At 47.3% G+C, this 13,970-nt stretch overlaps 1 protein-coding gene across 1 annotated transcript in view; it reads left to right on the forward strand.

Annotated features, from left to right (window-relative positions):
* The window catches only part of LOC142573016 (galactosylceramide sulfotransferase-like), a 141,014-nt gene extending 127,317 nt beyond the window's left edge, over positions 1 to 13,697 (forward strand). Inside the window, exons 6-7 of the mRNA XM_075682509.1 lie at positions 2,633 to 2,890; positions 13,211 to 13,697. Coding sequence (XP_075538624.1) covers positions 2,633 to 2,890; positions 13,211 to 13,336 — 384 coding nt within the window. The 3' untranslated portion in view covers positions 13,337 to 13,697. The remainder of the gene's footprint in view (positions 1 to 2,632; positions 2,891 to 13,210) is intronic.
* The last annotated feature ends 273 nt before the right edge of the window (positions 13,698 to 13,970 follow it).

Consider the following 13,970-nt stretch of genomic DNA (forward strand, 5'->3'; position numbering starts at 1 on the left):
AGTCGAACTTGGCCTGCTTCTGCTTGGGTGGGCTGTATATGTTCAGCATGAAAAGGCTCTTTCGGCCTCGTTGGAGCGGCAGGATCTGAATTAGGTTATGATCGGCGTCACTGCCGTCTATTGTGTGTTGTGTGGTTGTGAGCGTTTTAGCAGTAAGTGTGGCTACGCGGCTTTCAGGCGTGCTGGTATGTGTGTTGTAGCCAGCTTGAGTTGGGCGTGTGCCTGTTTCCTGTAGTGCGATTACGCTTGATGTCGTTTTGGCGTTACTGATGTACTGTCTGAGTGATTCTTGCTTCCGTTTGTAGCTGCGACAATTCCATTGCCAGATTATGAGTGGGTTTTCGTTCCTGTGGTTGGTTTTGCTTTTCCTTTATTGGGTTCCTTTTGCTGAAGAACACGCTACTATTCAGTGTGCATGTATAAGCAGCTGACACAATTTGTAGCGATGAAGAGGCTGACAACGGTAGCGATCGAGTGTGTACGTTCCGTATGTTGAGGCGGCGTCCTTCTCTCCACATGGATAGGGTGCAGCTTCTCCTTTTAAACGAATTGTGTAAGCGGAAGAAAAATATGTTTATGAAGCTTCTAAGTCGCAGGTGCTGGTGGATGCCCTAAGAAAACATAACTAAAATTGGTGCACGACATTCCTCCACAGGGCTACCAACGTGCGGTAAAACAGGAAAGCACCTCTTTTACGGCGCTTTGCTTCGTCACACATTGTCCCTCCCACATCGCGCCGATCGCGACCAACTTGTTGCGACACAGCGACCAACTTGTTGGAATCTAGTCACGAAGAACCCACGACGTCGCGGCGGTTGTTGAGCGACGGAATTCGCTGTGTCGCTGACCGAAAATCACCCCATGTAAAATAGTCTCTAGGCATTTAACGACGATGGCATAACGACTATGGGACCAAGTTACTGAAGTGATACCCATGGTAAAATTACAGCGTGAGGACGAAGGCATGACGAGAATATTATGACGGAAACTCTGTGACGACGCCAGCGTAACAGCAGTTGGATTTGGAAGAGAGAATGATGACGATGGACGACGGCATCATGACGACGGCATGCCAACTATTGCATGTCGTCGACTGCCTAACGACCACGCAAGACGACAATGATATGGAGACCATGGCATTTAAGACAATCGGGTCACGACAAGTGTATAATGGCAATAGCGTAAGGATTAGCGCATGACAGCAATGGCGTAACCACAACTCGACCATGAAGCCTGTATAACGATGATGGTATGATTATCATGACATGACAAGAGTCGGATGACGAAGCTAGAGCGGCGACGTTGTCGCGACTGCGATGGCACGGGAACAAAAGTATGATACTACATGCATGGTAGCAATAGAATGTAGAAGATGGCAGTACAACTGCACGACATTCACCGTTGAATGACGGCAATGTGCTTGTAATAGAATTACGAAGGAGGAGTGATGTCGACGGAACCACGAAGGCGGTTCGGCAACGACGGCATGAAGACAGCGGGGCTACGTTATACAAATTACAACGATAGTAAAATGCCAGCATGACAGCCACTGCGGGACGACGATGGCATGACGAGAGTCAGGGGGGGAAGTTAGAATGAAAACAATAAAACGACCCTACCCCCATCATTACGATGGTAAGGAAACTTGCGCATGGCGTCGACACAAAGTGGACGATGGTATGCAAATCGTATGAGTACATGCAATGACGATGACTGTTTAATAACAATAGCTTGACGACGACTGTATCCAAGAGCGTCTATGAAGACGATGTGTTACGATGAGGGAATGCCAATAGTAGGGTGACGATTCGAGAGTGGAGACAATGGAAAGGAAACGACAGCATCACGAGAGTGATGTGACAGCTACTCCGTAACTATGACAACGATAGTGTGGCTATGACAGCATGACGGGAGTCGATGCTAAAGGCGGAATGACGACCATGCAGTGACAACAGCATCGCGACCAGGAGGGCATAACTAGTCGCCCAAGCTATTAGGCAGCTTGGGCTACTGGGTCCTGATAGAAGCCATGACGACGACGGCATGATGAGTCAGATCATGCAGCTCGAATGACAACTGTGAAGTGGCCACGTCGCCATTACGATCGTCAACACACACCGAGTGGCCTTAGCTGGTCGAAAACATGAGCCATTATTCAGGCGTGAGATCATTCATTAGATAGATAGATAGATAGATAGATAGATAGATAGATAGATAGATAGATAGATAGACAGACAGACAGACAGACAGACAGACAGACAGACAGACAGACAGACAGACAGACAGACAGACAGACAGACAGACAGACAGACAGACAGAAAGACAGACAGAAAGACAGACAGACAGAAAGACAGACAGACAGACAGACAGACAGACAGACAGACAGACAGACAGACAGACAGACAGACAGACAGACAGACAGACAGACAGACAGACAGACAGACAGACAGACAGACAGACAGACAGACAGACAGACAGACAGACAGATAGATAGATAGAAAACGGCTGAAGTTAATCGTACAAACAGAAGTCTAGCGAAAAAGGGTCGGAAGTAGCTATTTTTTACTGTTATCGTATGGGCGGTGATACTGTCGCTGGTGTGCTCACGTCCACGTTAACATTATTTTTGCAGAGTGTATACCGGCATCTCCTAAGTCCTGAGCTGGCGTCTCAGATACGTTGGCTGAATTCGGCTGATGTGCACTTGTACGAGCACTTCGCTCGCCGGTTCGAGCAACGGGTGCGCAGCTTCGGCCAGGAGCGAATGGCCAAGGAGCTGCATTTCCTTGAGGAGCGCACGCGTTATTGGTACGAACGCTGCGTCAAGGACGTCAAGCAACCGGACAAAAGCTGGCCTCCTTCTCAACGAAAGTTCTGGACTAGCCATAAGGTAACAACTGAGTTTCCCTTCCCGTGCATGTGTATGTATGTGAGCAATTCACAAGCAGGTCCATTCTAATGGTCCCCTCCAAATGTGGACAAATACATCGATAGGGCTATTGTACTTATCGCAGTAAAATTGAGCGGGGATGTTGGTAATGACAACAGAAATGTGCATGCGAATATATTTCTGCTTGCGCTCACGTTTAAATCATCGACATACTTTTTGCTGAATCAAAAAAGAGGAGAATATGCCATGCTTTCATCAAACATTTTATACTTGCCATCGTCCTCGCCCTCGGGTAAGTGACATCGAGTCTGATATGCGCAGTGACAGAAACGCAAGAAAATGCGAATTTCTTACGCTGTATATTTTGCTGATTTGAAATTGATTGCCATCATAATCACAATATTACATACCGCGAATATTTTGATGAAGCGACAATAGATTTCGCATAACTTCGTCAGCCTGTTTATGACTCAGCAAATCAAATTCAAGGATAGATTTCCTACACTTACGGTTTACATAGCGCAACAGATCTCGACAGAACTCATGTCACGATCTCTGCCGACGGTAATACGAATAGCATTCGAGCAATGTAGCGCCGAACCATATTGCTGAAGTGACGTTTCATTACCGCTTGTAATGGTAGTTTTGAGACATTTGTTGCTCCGGCTGTATGCCACATACTTCGATTTAGTGCCCATGTCTTATGACAGTGAATTGCCAAAGTCACCCGTGAGCATGGTGTCATGCCGATGAATGCATGACGCTAAAGTAGAGACGATGGAACGACGCAGAAGGAATAATGATATCGATGGGACCACAAAGGCAGCATAACGAAGACGGTATGATGGCAATGAGATGTATATACCTAAATTATGACAATATTGTAACGACAACACGAGGACAGAGAGCTGACGACAAAACTAAGATGAGAACTGCTTATAGGGACACTAAAGGCAAATACTAAGTCCACGTGGACTGTTTAAATACCGTTCCAGATACCTTACAACGCTTGTTTCGTGCGAAGAAAAGACATTGTTTATGAGAAAATTGTATCCGACGGGCCGAAAACCTTTTTCGAAATTCAAATCTCCCAAGGTTTGGGTACAAGCTAGTTGGTATTCTATGGTATTCCATTGTATTCCAAGGCACTTGTCTTCATCGTGCTTTTCTGTCCCTCGTCTATGTATACACTGTGATGATTGATATCAAATATCCTGCCACACAACGAAGGGACTGGTGACGTTTTATACGGCGGACTCAAGCCAAGATAGAGCGGCGGATTCGCTGCTGCAGCTGCTTTTTGGTCAAATAGCGTAGATGGTTCGGGCATCCCTCGACATCGCACGGAACTTGAATTCTCTGCTACTTGCAGTTTGTGCGATTTGCGCGAGCTAGCAGAACCAGCGCAGCACTACGCGATCAGCAGAGTACTGAAACGCGAAAGCGTGTGCTGCGCAGATTCGATTGAACACGATACCTTCCGACCTACCTTGTCGTTGTCGACGGTAATTTCAACGAGTTCTTTTTTCTAAGCATTAAACAGAACTGCAAAAGTAGCATTTTATTTTATCTCATAATGCAATATGATGATATTTTCGCAACGAGTGGTTGAGTACTAGTGACAGAATTTAACTGCGGAGTGCTTTCGTCGTCGGGCAAGTGCTTAAATGTCTCTGGGGAGTCTCAAATCATGTTCTGCATTTACCTCTATTTCTCGGTTATTAAGGCTCTCTTCGCGATAATATTGACGCCTTAGCGGTTGTCGAGCACTAATCTATCACTTCAGCTTGACTTAGTATTTGTATTTAGCGTCCCTTTTCAAGAACGTGCAATAACGACAGTGGTGCGACCGTGTCCGCATCACAACAGTGGTATCACAAAGGATGCATTATAGCGCATTTCTGGCGATGACGCAATGACGGCGATGGCATGACAACGGCAGCATAACCACGATTGAAAGGTGACAACATGATTACAATAGAATGACAAAGAATGAATGATGTCGACGAACGGACGAAGATGGTATGGCGACGACGGGTTAATGACAAGCGGAAGGCCTCACTGAACTGATGACGATAGTGAAACGACAGCATGAGAACAATGTCATGATGATAGTGGCATGCGAACGACTGTGTGATGAAGACGGTTCGCCACGACGTGATATCGAGAGTGCGAAGTCAAAGTCTCAGTGACAATGGTGTAATGAGCCCAATGGTATCATGGTGATGGTTTGAGAACGAATGCACGACGATGACTGTAGTATGACGAGGCAATGACGACGATGGCGTGACAACCATTTGAGGGCAATGCGATGACGACGAGTGTATTATGATAATGATGGAACGATGACTCAGGACACTTCTATGACGACATTAGCATAATCTCGAAGGCACGATAATAGTCAAATAACAAAGCTGGTGTGACAACCATGGTATGACAATGACGGCCTTACAACGGATACATGATAGCAATTGTCTGATAATGACAGCAGGTCAAGGGAAGCCTAGTTGAATGAATGACGGCACGATCGAATCAATTTTAAATGATGGCAAGTATGATTTAAATAAAATAACCAAGGAAGATTTACGTTGTGGTATCGACGAAGATGGCATGACGGTGGCAAGGCGACAAGGCACTGATGTTATTGAAGTGGTGAGAATAATAAGAAGATAGCATAACGACAGTGGCATGATGACAGTCGAATGATGAAGCTGGTATGACGACGATGCCACAACCACGACGGCATCACGACCACGAACACATACCTAGTGGCCCAAGAAATTAGACAATTCACGCTACTAAGCCGGAGCAATATGCATGGCGATGACACTATGAGGAAACTTAGAAGTGTGATGGCTTGGGCTTGTCGGTTTTCCATTTTAGATTGTGTGGTACAGCGCTAAGCAGGGAAAAGGGATGCAGAAAAACGAGGACAAGCGCTTACTACCAACTGAAATTTTATTGGCTCGTGCAAGGTGTTATATATAACAAACAAAGGGAAAACTACATAAAAACATCTATCTTATATTTCCTTATTTTTGCACATACATTTTTATGTAGTTTTCCCTTTGTTTTTTATATATAACACCTTGCACCAGGCAATAAAATTCCAGTTGGCAGTAAGAGCTTGTCCTCGTTTTTCTTGCGTCCTTTGTCCCTGCTTCGCGCCGTGCCACACAATCTAGCATGAAGAAAGTGAGATGACGAAGGTAGGATGCGATTGGACAACCACGACAGCAAGAACATCCCGATGGCGGTGTGACAAAGAAGGAATGGCCACAGTGTGATGAAGGTGGTGTGACGACGAAGGCATGAAGAAAGTTGGGTGGCATAGCTGGAATAAAGATGGTGCAATGGACCGTGATGGCGTCATGACCAGAAGCCCATACCTAGTGGCCCAAATTATTAGACAGCTTGGGCCATTGAGTGCTGGGTAGAAGGCCGGAAGACGGCGGAATCACATCATTAATATGAAGCTTTAGAGACGACGATGGAATTTGCGCTCCAGCATCGCGGCCAGGAGCACCTAGTAGCCTAGTAGCTCACCTAGTAGTTCATGCAAAAGACAAATTGGGTCACTGACCCAGCATTACAGAATAGATAGATAGATAGATAGATTAGATAGATAGATAGATAGATAGATAGATAGATAGATAGATAGATAGATAGATAGATAGATAGATAGATATATAGATAGATAGATAGATAGATAGATAGATAGATAGATAGATAGATAGATAGATAGATAGATAGATAGATAGATAGATAGATAGATAGATAGATAGATAGATAGGCAGGCTGAAGCAGGCATTTAATGTTATTCGTATTAAAAATTGTCTAATAGAGCCATACTTAGACGGTCTTTCTTTGCATTAAAAGACGTTTTTTATACAGTGTACTTAACTGATTCCGTTTTCGGAGGGATTCTAGCTGTGTATTTGCAGTCACTACCTGAAAAATACTGTCCAACGCGAGTTGAGTGTAAAGGCACCAGTACGTGTATTATTTTGTTTGGGAATCGGAACTGAGTTCTTCCACTCATTGTATATATTTGCACTTAATAAAATATAGAAGCAATTTAAAGCAACTAGGGCAATTATGCACCATTTCACGGTTCTGCATAGCATGATAATAAATATTATCCCACCATGAAAATTGACACCAACCCCTTAAGGAATTTCACTCGCAGAGAGAAAGGCGCCCGCTCTCAACTTCGAAGTGTCCGTTTGTGCAGAGTATGGCAATTATAGGCAAAATAACACCGGGAGGCAAAACGTCATATTAAAACAAAGCTTCTTATGCGGACCGTGTGCCATATTTCTCGGAGTTTGATAAAACTATCATCATCAGCAATGGCTTGAGCATTGTCCGTTCTTCCACAGCTGGCTCCGTTGTCGTTCGTCATTCAAGCGTAGCATTTCACTTCTCTTCTGGCGTAACGGGGAGGCCGCGTTTACGGTGGTACAAGACATTGCTTAAGGGGCTATGGGCCATTCATGAGTGAATGAGTGAAGAAACTTTATTGTAGGTGCGTTGAGGACGCGAACTCCTCACGCACCCGGCTAGTCCCAAGACGGAACCGGTAGGTATAGCCCACTGGCCCGGTCGCGGGCACGCCGGACAGCCAGGATTTGCAGTTGCAGCCGAGCGTTTGTGCTAGAGTGGAGGTCTGTCTGCAGAACGGGCAGGCGTCGTCGCGATATACTTCGGGGTAAGCCTCGTGCAGAACGGACACACACGGAAACATGCTGGTCTATAGAAGTGTAAGCGAAAGGGCATTCGCGCTATTCAGCTTGGGGTGAGGGGGTGGAAAGGCACTTCCAGACATGAAGAGGAATTTTATAACCTCGTGGTGAGTTGCGGGAGCCTCCCTGTGGCCGTAGGGAGGAGGGGAGTCGACGCTCCTTACAGATGAAGCGCGGTCGTTAAGGTCACGTGCTGCCTCGCGAGCAGACTCATGGAGGCTCAGGGAAGCACCCTCATATGGACTCGAGCCGCTAAGAATACGAGCAGCTTGCTTGGCGATGCAACCCTTCTGAAAAGCCCTAATTGCCGTTTTGAAATCGCTATAGATCTCGGACCCACGGCCGCCTAGCAGGGTGGGGCGGTGGCGGTTTGCATGGCGGCTCCAGCGTCTGAAGTGCGAATGCAGGCGCTATTGGAAATCTTGCCACTGGGTTCGACGACAACGACGACAACGGTCCTCCCATCTCTGTACTCCGCGGCGTCGATGAAACGTGCTGTAATGTATTGTTGCTTCATCTGTTTGCAGATCGCTGGTGCTCTGGCGTTGCGTCTGCCCTCGTTGTGGACGGAATGGATGTTTCGGTGCACAGTGGCCACTTCAAGCTTGTCTCGAATGCACCTAGGTATCGTAGTACGGAAAATCGGCAATCCTGCAGGGTGGTAACGCCGCTCTTCGAAGATGTGTTTACCTGCCGCTTTGCTGGTCAGGCGAGTGAGTTGCGTGCGTTCTTGGGCTTCGGCAATCTCCGCGCCAGTGTTATGCACCCTCAGCTTGACGAGATCCTCGGTATGAGTCCTGATGGGTAGCCCGTGAGCCCTCCTGAATATTTTGCGGATGACAGCGTTGAGCTTGTCTCGCTAGGTTCTGAGCCAGTTGTCCACAGAAATCGTGTACCTGAAGTGGCATAGCACGTTTGCCATTCATTGTCTTACGTGACGGACAGATTTCTTATTGAAGCATGTTAATTTTCAAGAATCGCAAGAAGCGACGCCGGGCGGATGCTGCTAACCAGGCCACCAAGCAAACTCGAGACGTCGAACACAAGCGACAATGGCGTAGTTTTCTCCGTCGCAGCCAAACGAGAACATCAACTCATTAAGAAACACAAAGATGTCAATCGTCAAACTAATTCAACGAATCTTCAAAACAATTGCTGCACCCGTATCTCCAGTGGTGGGCCTTACTCCCAATGTGCGGAATTTAGATTAGTGTTTCGCGACATTCTATTCTAGCTACAACTATAGGAAGACCACTATTATGCAGTGCGTACTCCTAAGAAAGAGGCTGCCTACCGCGACCGTCAGCGACAGATGGCTCGCGAATGGCCTCGTAGTCGTAGTGCCGTCGCCGAGCTTTGCGTCCGAGACACGGACACACGTCGGCAGCGTCGGAACGAAGAAACCGGGCACCATGAACGAGAAGCTCTAGAACGACATTAACGCGGAGAAGCAACCATTCTTAAAAAAGCATGGCAAAACAGAGACAGAAACCTCACGCGCGAAAACGAAAACAAGAAAAACACTGGAGCACCGAAAAAAATATCACTCATAAGCGAAAATAAGGTGAAAGATTGGTGAAACAAAATATTTACAAGATAGACTGCTTATGTAGTATGACTTGCATGCTCTAACACTGGTTTAACGAGCAAAGCTTCTCTGTTCGACCATCTTCACGCACTGGAAGGGGCGGCGACCTTTTTGAGCTTCCCGTCAACGCGCCGCGTCCGATTCAAGGCCAACGACCACGTGACCTCGGCGACTGCAGCGCAGCTCCTGAGGGGAGACCTCAACGGCCTTCCGATTCACCTCCACCAGGAGGCTACTTGCCACTGCTGCAATGCCCATACACTGGCCCGTCCCGTGGCGGGTCGTCAGCCCTGTTCCGGAAAACTGAAAGCGGCAACAGATGTAGCGCAAGTTGCTGTTCGTCGGAATACCTATGTTCATGCGACGCCGACAACGACGTAGCACAATTCACCTAGATGACGTAGCGATGACACGCCGCTACAGCTCGAGGCAATGAAAATGCTGCCGAGAAAACAGTTGACTGGGGGACGTCCCAACAGTAGGAAAAAGCGGCGCAGACATGATCCGACACCGCGACCTAACTGTCATCCAAGTCGACGCCCTCCAAACTCAACATGCTCCTCAACCGTCACCAAGTCATCACCCTAGTAAACACAGGACGCAACTACTGCGTCATCAATGGATCCTTCGACGCCAAGTTAAAGAAGTGAGCATGAGGCAGCCGTCAAATCTGGATAGTTTTAGGACAACGAATAACGCCGAATGGAATGTGCATGGTAAAAGTTGCAGCACCACAAAGGACTTGCACTGCGACCATAGTTATTGTGCACGAATGCTCACAGGGCGTAATACTTGGCACGACTTCCTTAGTCACCACGTGATCGTCATTGACGAAATGTGTAAGTGGATAATAACGGCCAAAGACCAGGCGATATCACCGGAAAGGACTTTCTGTTGCCGCACCTTCAGAGTACATGAAGATGAAGTTAGCATCGCGCCTTGCGCCAGAGTCACAATTTCTGTCAGCACCGAACCAGCTGGAGACATACAAGCCGTCGTCATGAATGACTAACGCCTTCTGCTCAACCGTGAAACTTGCGTCGCAAGGTGTGTCATCTAGTTACACGAACAAAAAGTGCAGGAAATAGTGAGAAACTTCAGCCATGAGTATAAACACCCGAACAAGGGCACAAATATTGCATACGTGGAGAAAGCTACAGCAGTGAGTGATGCGCTTATCCTCTTGGATTCTACTGAAGCTACAACGATTGGTGCGTGTTCCTGAAATAACTTTCGATATTAGTCCGACTATTCTCAGGGATAAGCAAGAATAGCTCACAGGCCTCCTTCAGAAATACCCGGACTGCTTTTCGTCCTGATCAAGCATTCGACAAACCCGACACGTAGACATTAGACCCGCCGTGCAGACATTCCGAGAAGCGCAAAATATTGCGTAAAAAACGAAGAATGCAGCCCGGTCACTCCATCAGAGCTCATACCGAGTTATTACTGGGCCATGAGAAACCATCAGGCAACAAGTAGCTGCCGACTACCTCGCCCGCTACGCTACATTGAAAGCACTGCCCAAAGCTAGTGAGTCCGACAATAACGTAATCCTTTGGCGAGAACGTCATGGTAGGATATGGTGCCCCAGAAGTCCTCATCACCGACCAAGAAACAGATTATAAAGCGGAGCTGACTCAAGCCATCCTGCAATACAGCCGGACAAGTCACTCCAAGACGACCTCCTGCCACTCTCAGAGGAACGACCCCATAGAGCTCCTAAAGAAACCCTCGGCGACAAGTTGGCGATGTACGCTGACGTCGAGCACAAGACCCGCGATGCATTCCTTCCTTACGTAACCTTCGCTTACAACATCGCCCGGTGCAAGACATGACACAGTTCGAGTTGCTCTGCGGAAGGAAACTGGTGACGACGCTCGACACGATGCTACGGTACGTCTATGACGAAGGCAACCTCGACGTTGCCGCCTGTGTACAGGGCACCGAAGGAGCCCGAGAGTTCGCCCACTTGCGCATCAAGAATCAGCAAACGACGGATAACCGACGTTAGAAACTTCGACGGCGCTATATGCAATACAAGCCTGATTACCGTGTTCAGCTCTGGACTGCGATACGCCGACGTAAACTAAGTGAAAAGCGACTTCGCATACTTCGTGCCATACAAGATTATCCGACGTATTGGCGCACGGGAATATGGCCTAGTGTTTGATGCGATTTCGCTATCCCAACGTCGCCGCGGGCGTCAAGTTGTCTATGAAGTGGCTCTTCAACGCTTAACTTCTGTGCGCGCTGATGAACAATGGGATTTGAATCTGCTGTCGCATTGCTTTTGTTTCTTTACGACCTATGCTTTCATTCGTTTCTGCGGTATTCGCATAATCGGGACTATGCTTTTAAGAGGAAGGTATTTACTAGTGTATTTCGTTATCTTTTTCCCGTGACCGACTTTCACTGGCTAGCAAATGTCAAACATCATTACCCAAATCAGGACCCTGCTGCATCTATATGAAAAATTACAGATTCTTACAGCCATTCTATCTTTTCTCTGTGCTGTCATCGAACTTTTTGTATTCGCAGTGCATGTATGAGGCGAAAGTTGTTATTCATTCTAGTACTGAACTAACAACTGAATGTTCACCCGCTATTACGCTGGACTCTTAGACGAATACCATAAATATTCGACGCCTCTCACCTTACATGATATTTAGACAATCAACGATTGTGCTCTCCGCTGTCAGTGCGCTACCTGTTTCGATAGGCAGAGGTTCGCCCAGAAACAGTTCGTTCCATCACTTGCGCTGTGCAATAGATATTGTTCACGGACACGACAAAATTACACAAAGCCTGCGCATACTACAATCTGTTGGAATTGACGTTATCGGAAGCAGTGTGCGGGGAGCCTACCAAGGTAATGAAACGACCGTGTACCACCAAGGCATAGGCTCCTGCTTCATAACCTACATGACACGCATGTCATGACCTACAAGTTACATTCATCATACACTCTATTTCTTTGCTTCATCACATTATTGAATGACAAGTAAGAAATGAGAACGGAGGGGGCAGATTTCACGTATCAGCGACATAAAACACCACGATATGGTGTTTGTGCTAGACGCTTAAGGGAATTAAAAGTTCCAAGACATCTCACATTCAAGAGACCCCAAGCACTCACTTTGAGACTACTTCAAACGAATACATACCCCACACCCAAACGCCTACACTAATACATGTAGCAACAATTCCCCTATACAGAGTGCGCGAACCGCAATGAATCAATTAACTTCGAACATACGCTCTCGCCGTGCGGCCGACCCACCAATGCCAATTACACTCGGGACCTGACCAGGTTCGAGGCTGCCATTCGCAGTTCGGATATGGTTGAACAGCCTTGTGCAATCAGCAAGCCCGTGACGCGGCCGCGAAGCTCCGTCTTCCGGTCCCGCTGTGTGATTAGCCCTTCGATGGGTCACCCGATAGAATTGCTGGACCCAATGAAGTTTTCGCGCCATCCATCTATACACGCATCCATTCATCCCTACACTGTCTGCGGATCTCTTGCCTGTTAAAAAAATGTTGGATTCTACAAACCCTTTGCAACTTCATAACTCCGCATGCCTGCGAGGCCGTCACTACCAGCTGGGGCACAAAATAACATGGTTGACGATGCAGGAACGACACGTGCAGAGAAAGAAATACTCCGAAAATGAGGGGAGGAGAGCCGTCCACGTTGCTTGAATGGTCATAGGACAATGGAACAGGAAGACATTTCGGATTACTTGGGGAACTGGAACTGTTGGCGTTTTGTACGATGATAGCAGTTATCCAGAGCTTCATAGCTTGAAACATAAGCTTTGTTTTGTGGATATTTGCAATTTTAGTACAACTACGTTTTTGACGCACGTAAAGTGTGCCTACGGTGCTTTACTGTACTTTCTTGCAGCCTAGAATATCTAAGTATGACCTTGCAGGATTGAGCTACTCAGGTGCTCAATAACATGCACATTGCTGTATTCTTTGCAGGTGCTGATGTTCCGTGTCAAGAGCGATAGCTCAGACGAATGCGTCCGCATGACGCTGCCCGAGCCAGTCTACACAGAGCGTCTGCGAAAGAACCAGTTCGGGAACACAATGGCACGTCGCCCATGACTACTCAGTCACCGCAGATGGGCCGCTGACCTCTTCGACGCCCTCGCGATACGGTGTTGACCTCACGTTTGCCGCTGCGCGAGACCAAAAACTTTGGGTTGGAAGCGGAAAGAGTGAGAGGCGAAGCCTACCCCGAGCCATCGAGACAGTCCGCTTTCTTGCGAAATATTGTCCGCTGACATCACTTGGCAACACCGTAGTGCGAAAATTGTGTCTGTGACGTGTCTATATGATGTGCCAATGCCCGTACACTGCTTCAGAAACAAACGCGACTATCGTAGAACATCTGATGCTGGATCACCGACCGAGGACGTTTCAATACTATTGAGTCTGTGCCGTTGTCGGCCGAAAATAAAATTGTCCCCCCCCCCCCAGATACCATTTGCTTCAATTTACACGAGAGGAAAATACGCTTCTCTGCACCTTCAAACTGTAATCCAAGGCTATTCCGTTAATGACCTTATTTGGCGTGTTCGCTTTGAGAAGTTACTTTCCAAGCTTTAAAGGGTTTGTTGGTCTAGTTCTGCCTCGCGCAACTTCTGTGGAAGAAGCAAAAGCAAGCACACCTGCGGCCGCGGCCATCTGTACGTATATGTTTACGCAACAACGCATCTGATCCTCCTATATGGGCAGA

This window comes from Dermacentor variabilis, chromosome 2 (genome assembly GCF_050947875.1).
Source record: "Dermacentor variabilis isolate Ectoservices chromosome 2, ASM5094787v1, whole genome shotgun sequence".
Taxonomy (NCBI): Eukaryota; Metazoa; Arthropoda; class Arachnida; order Ixodida; family Ixodidae; genus Dermacentor; species Dermacentor variabilis.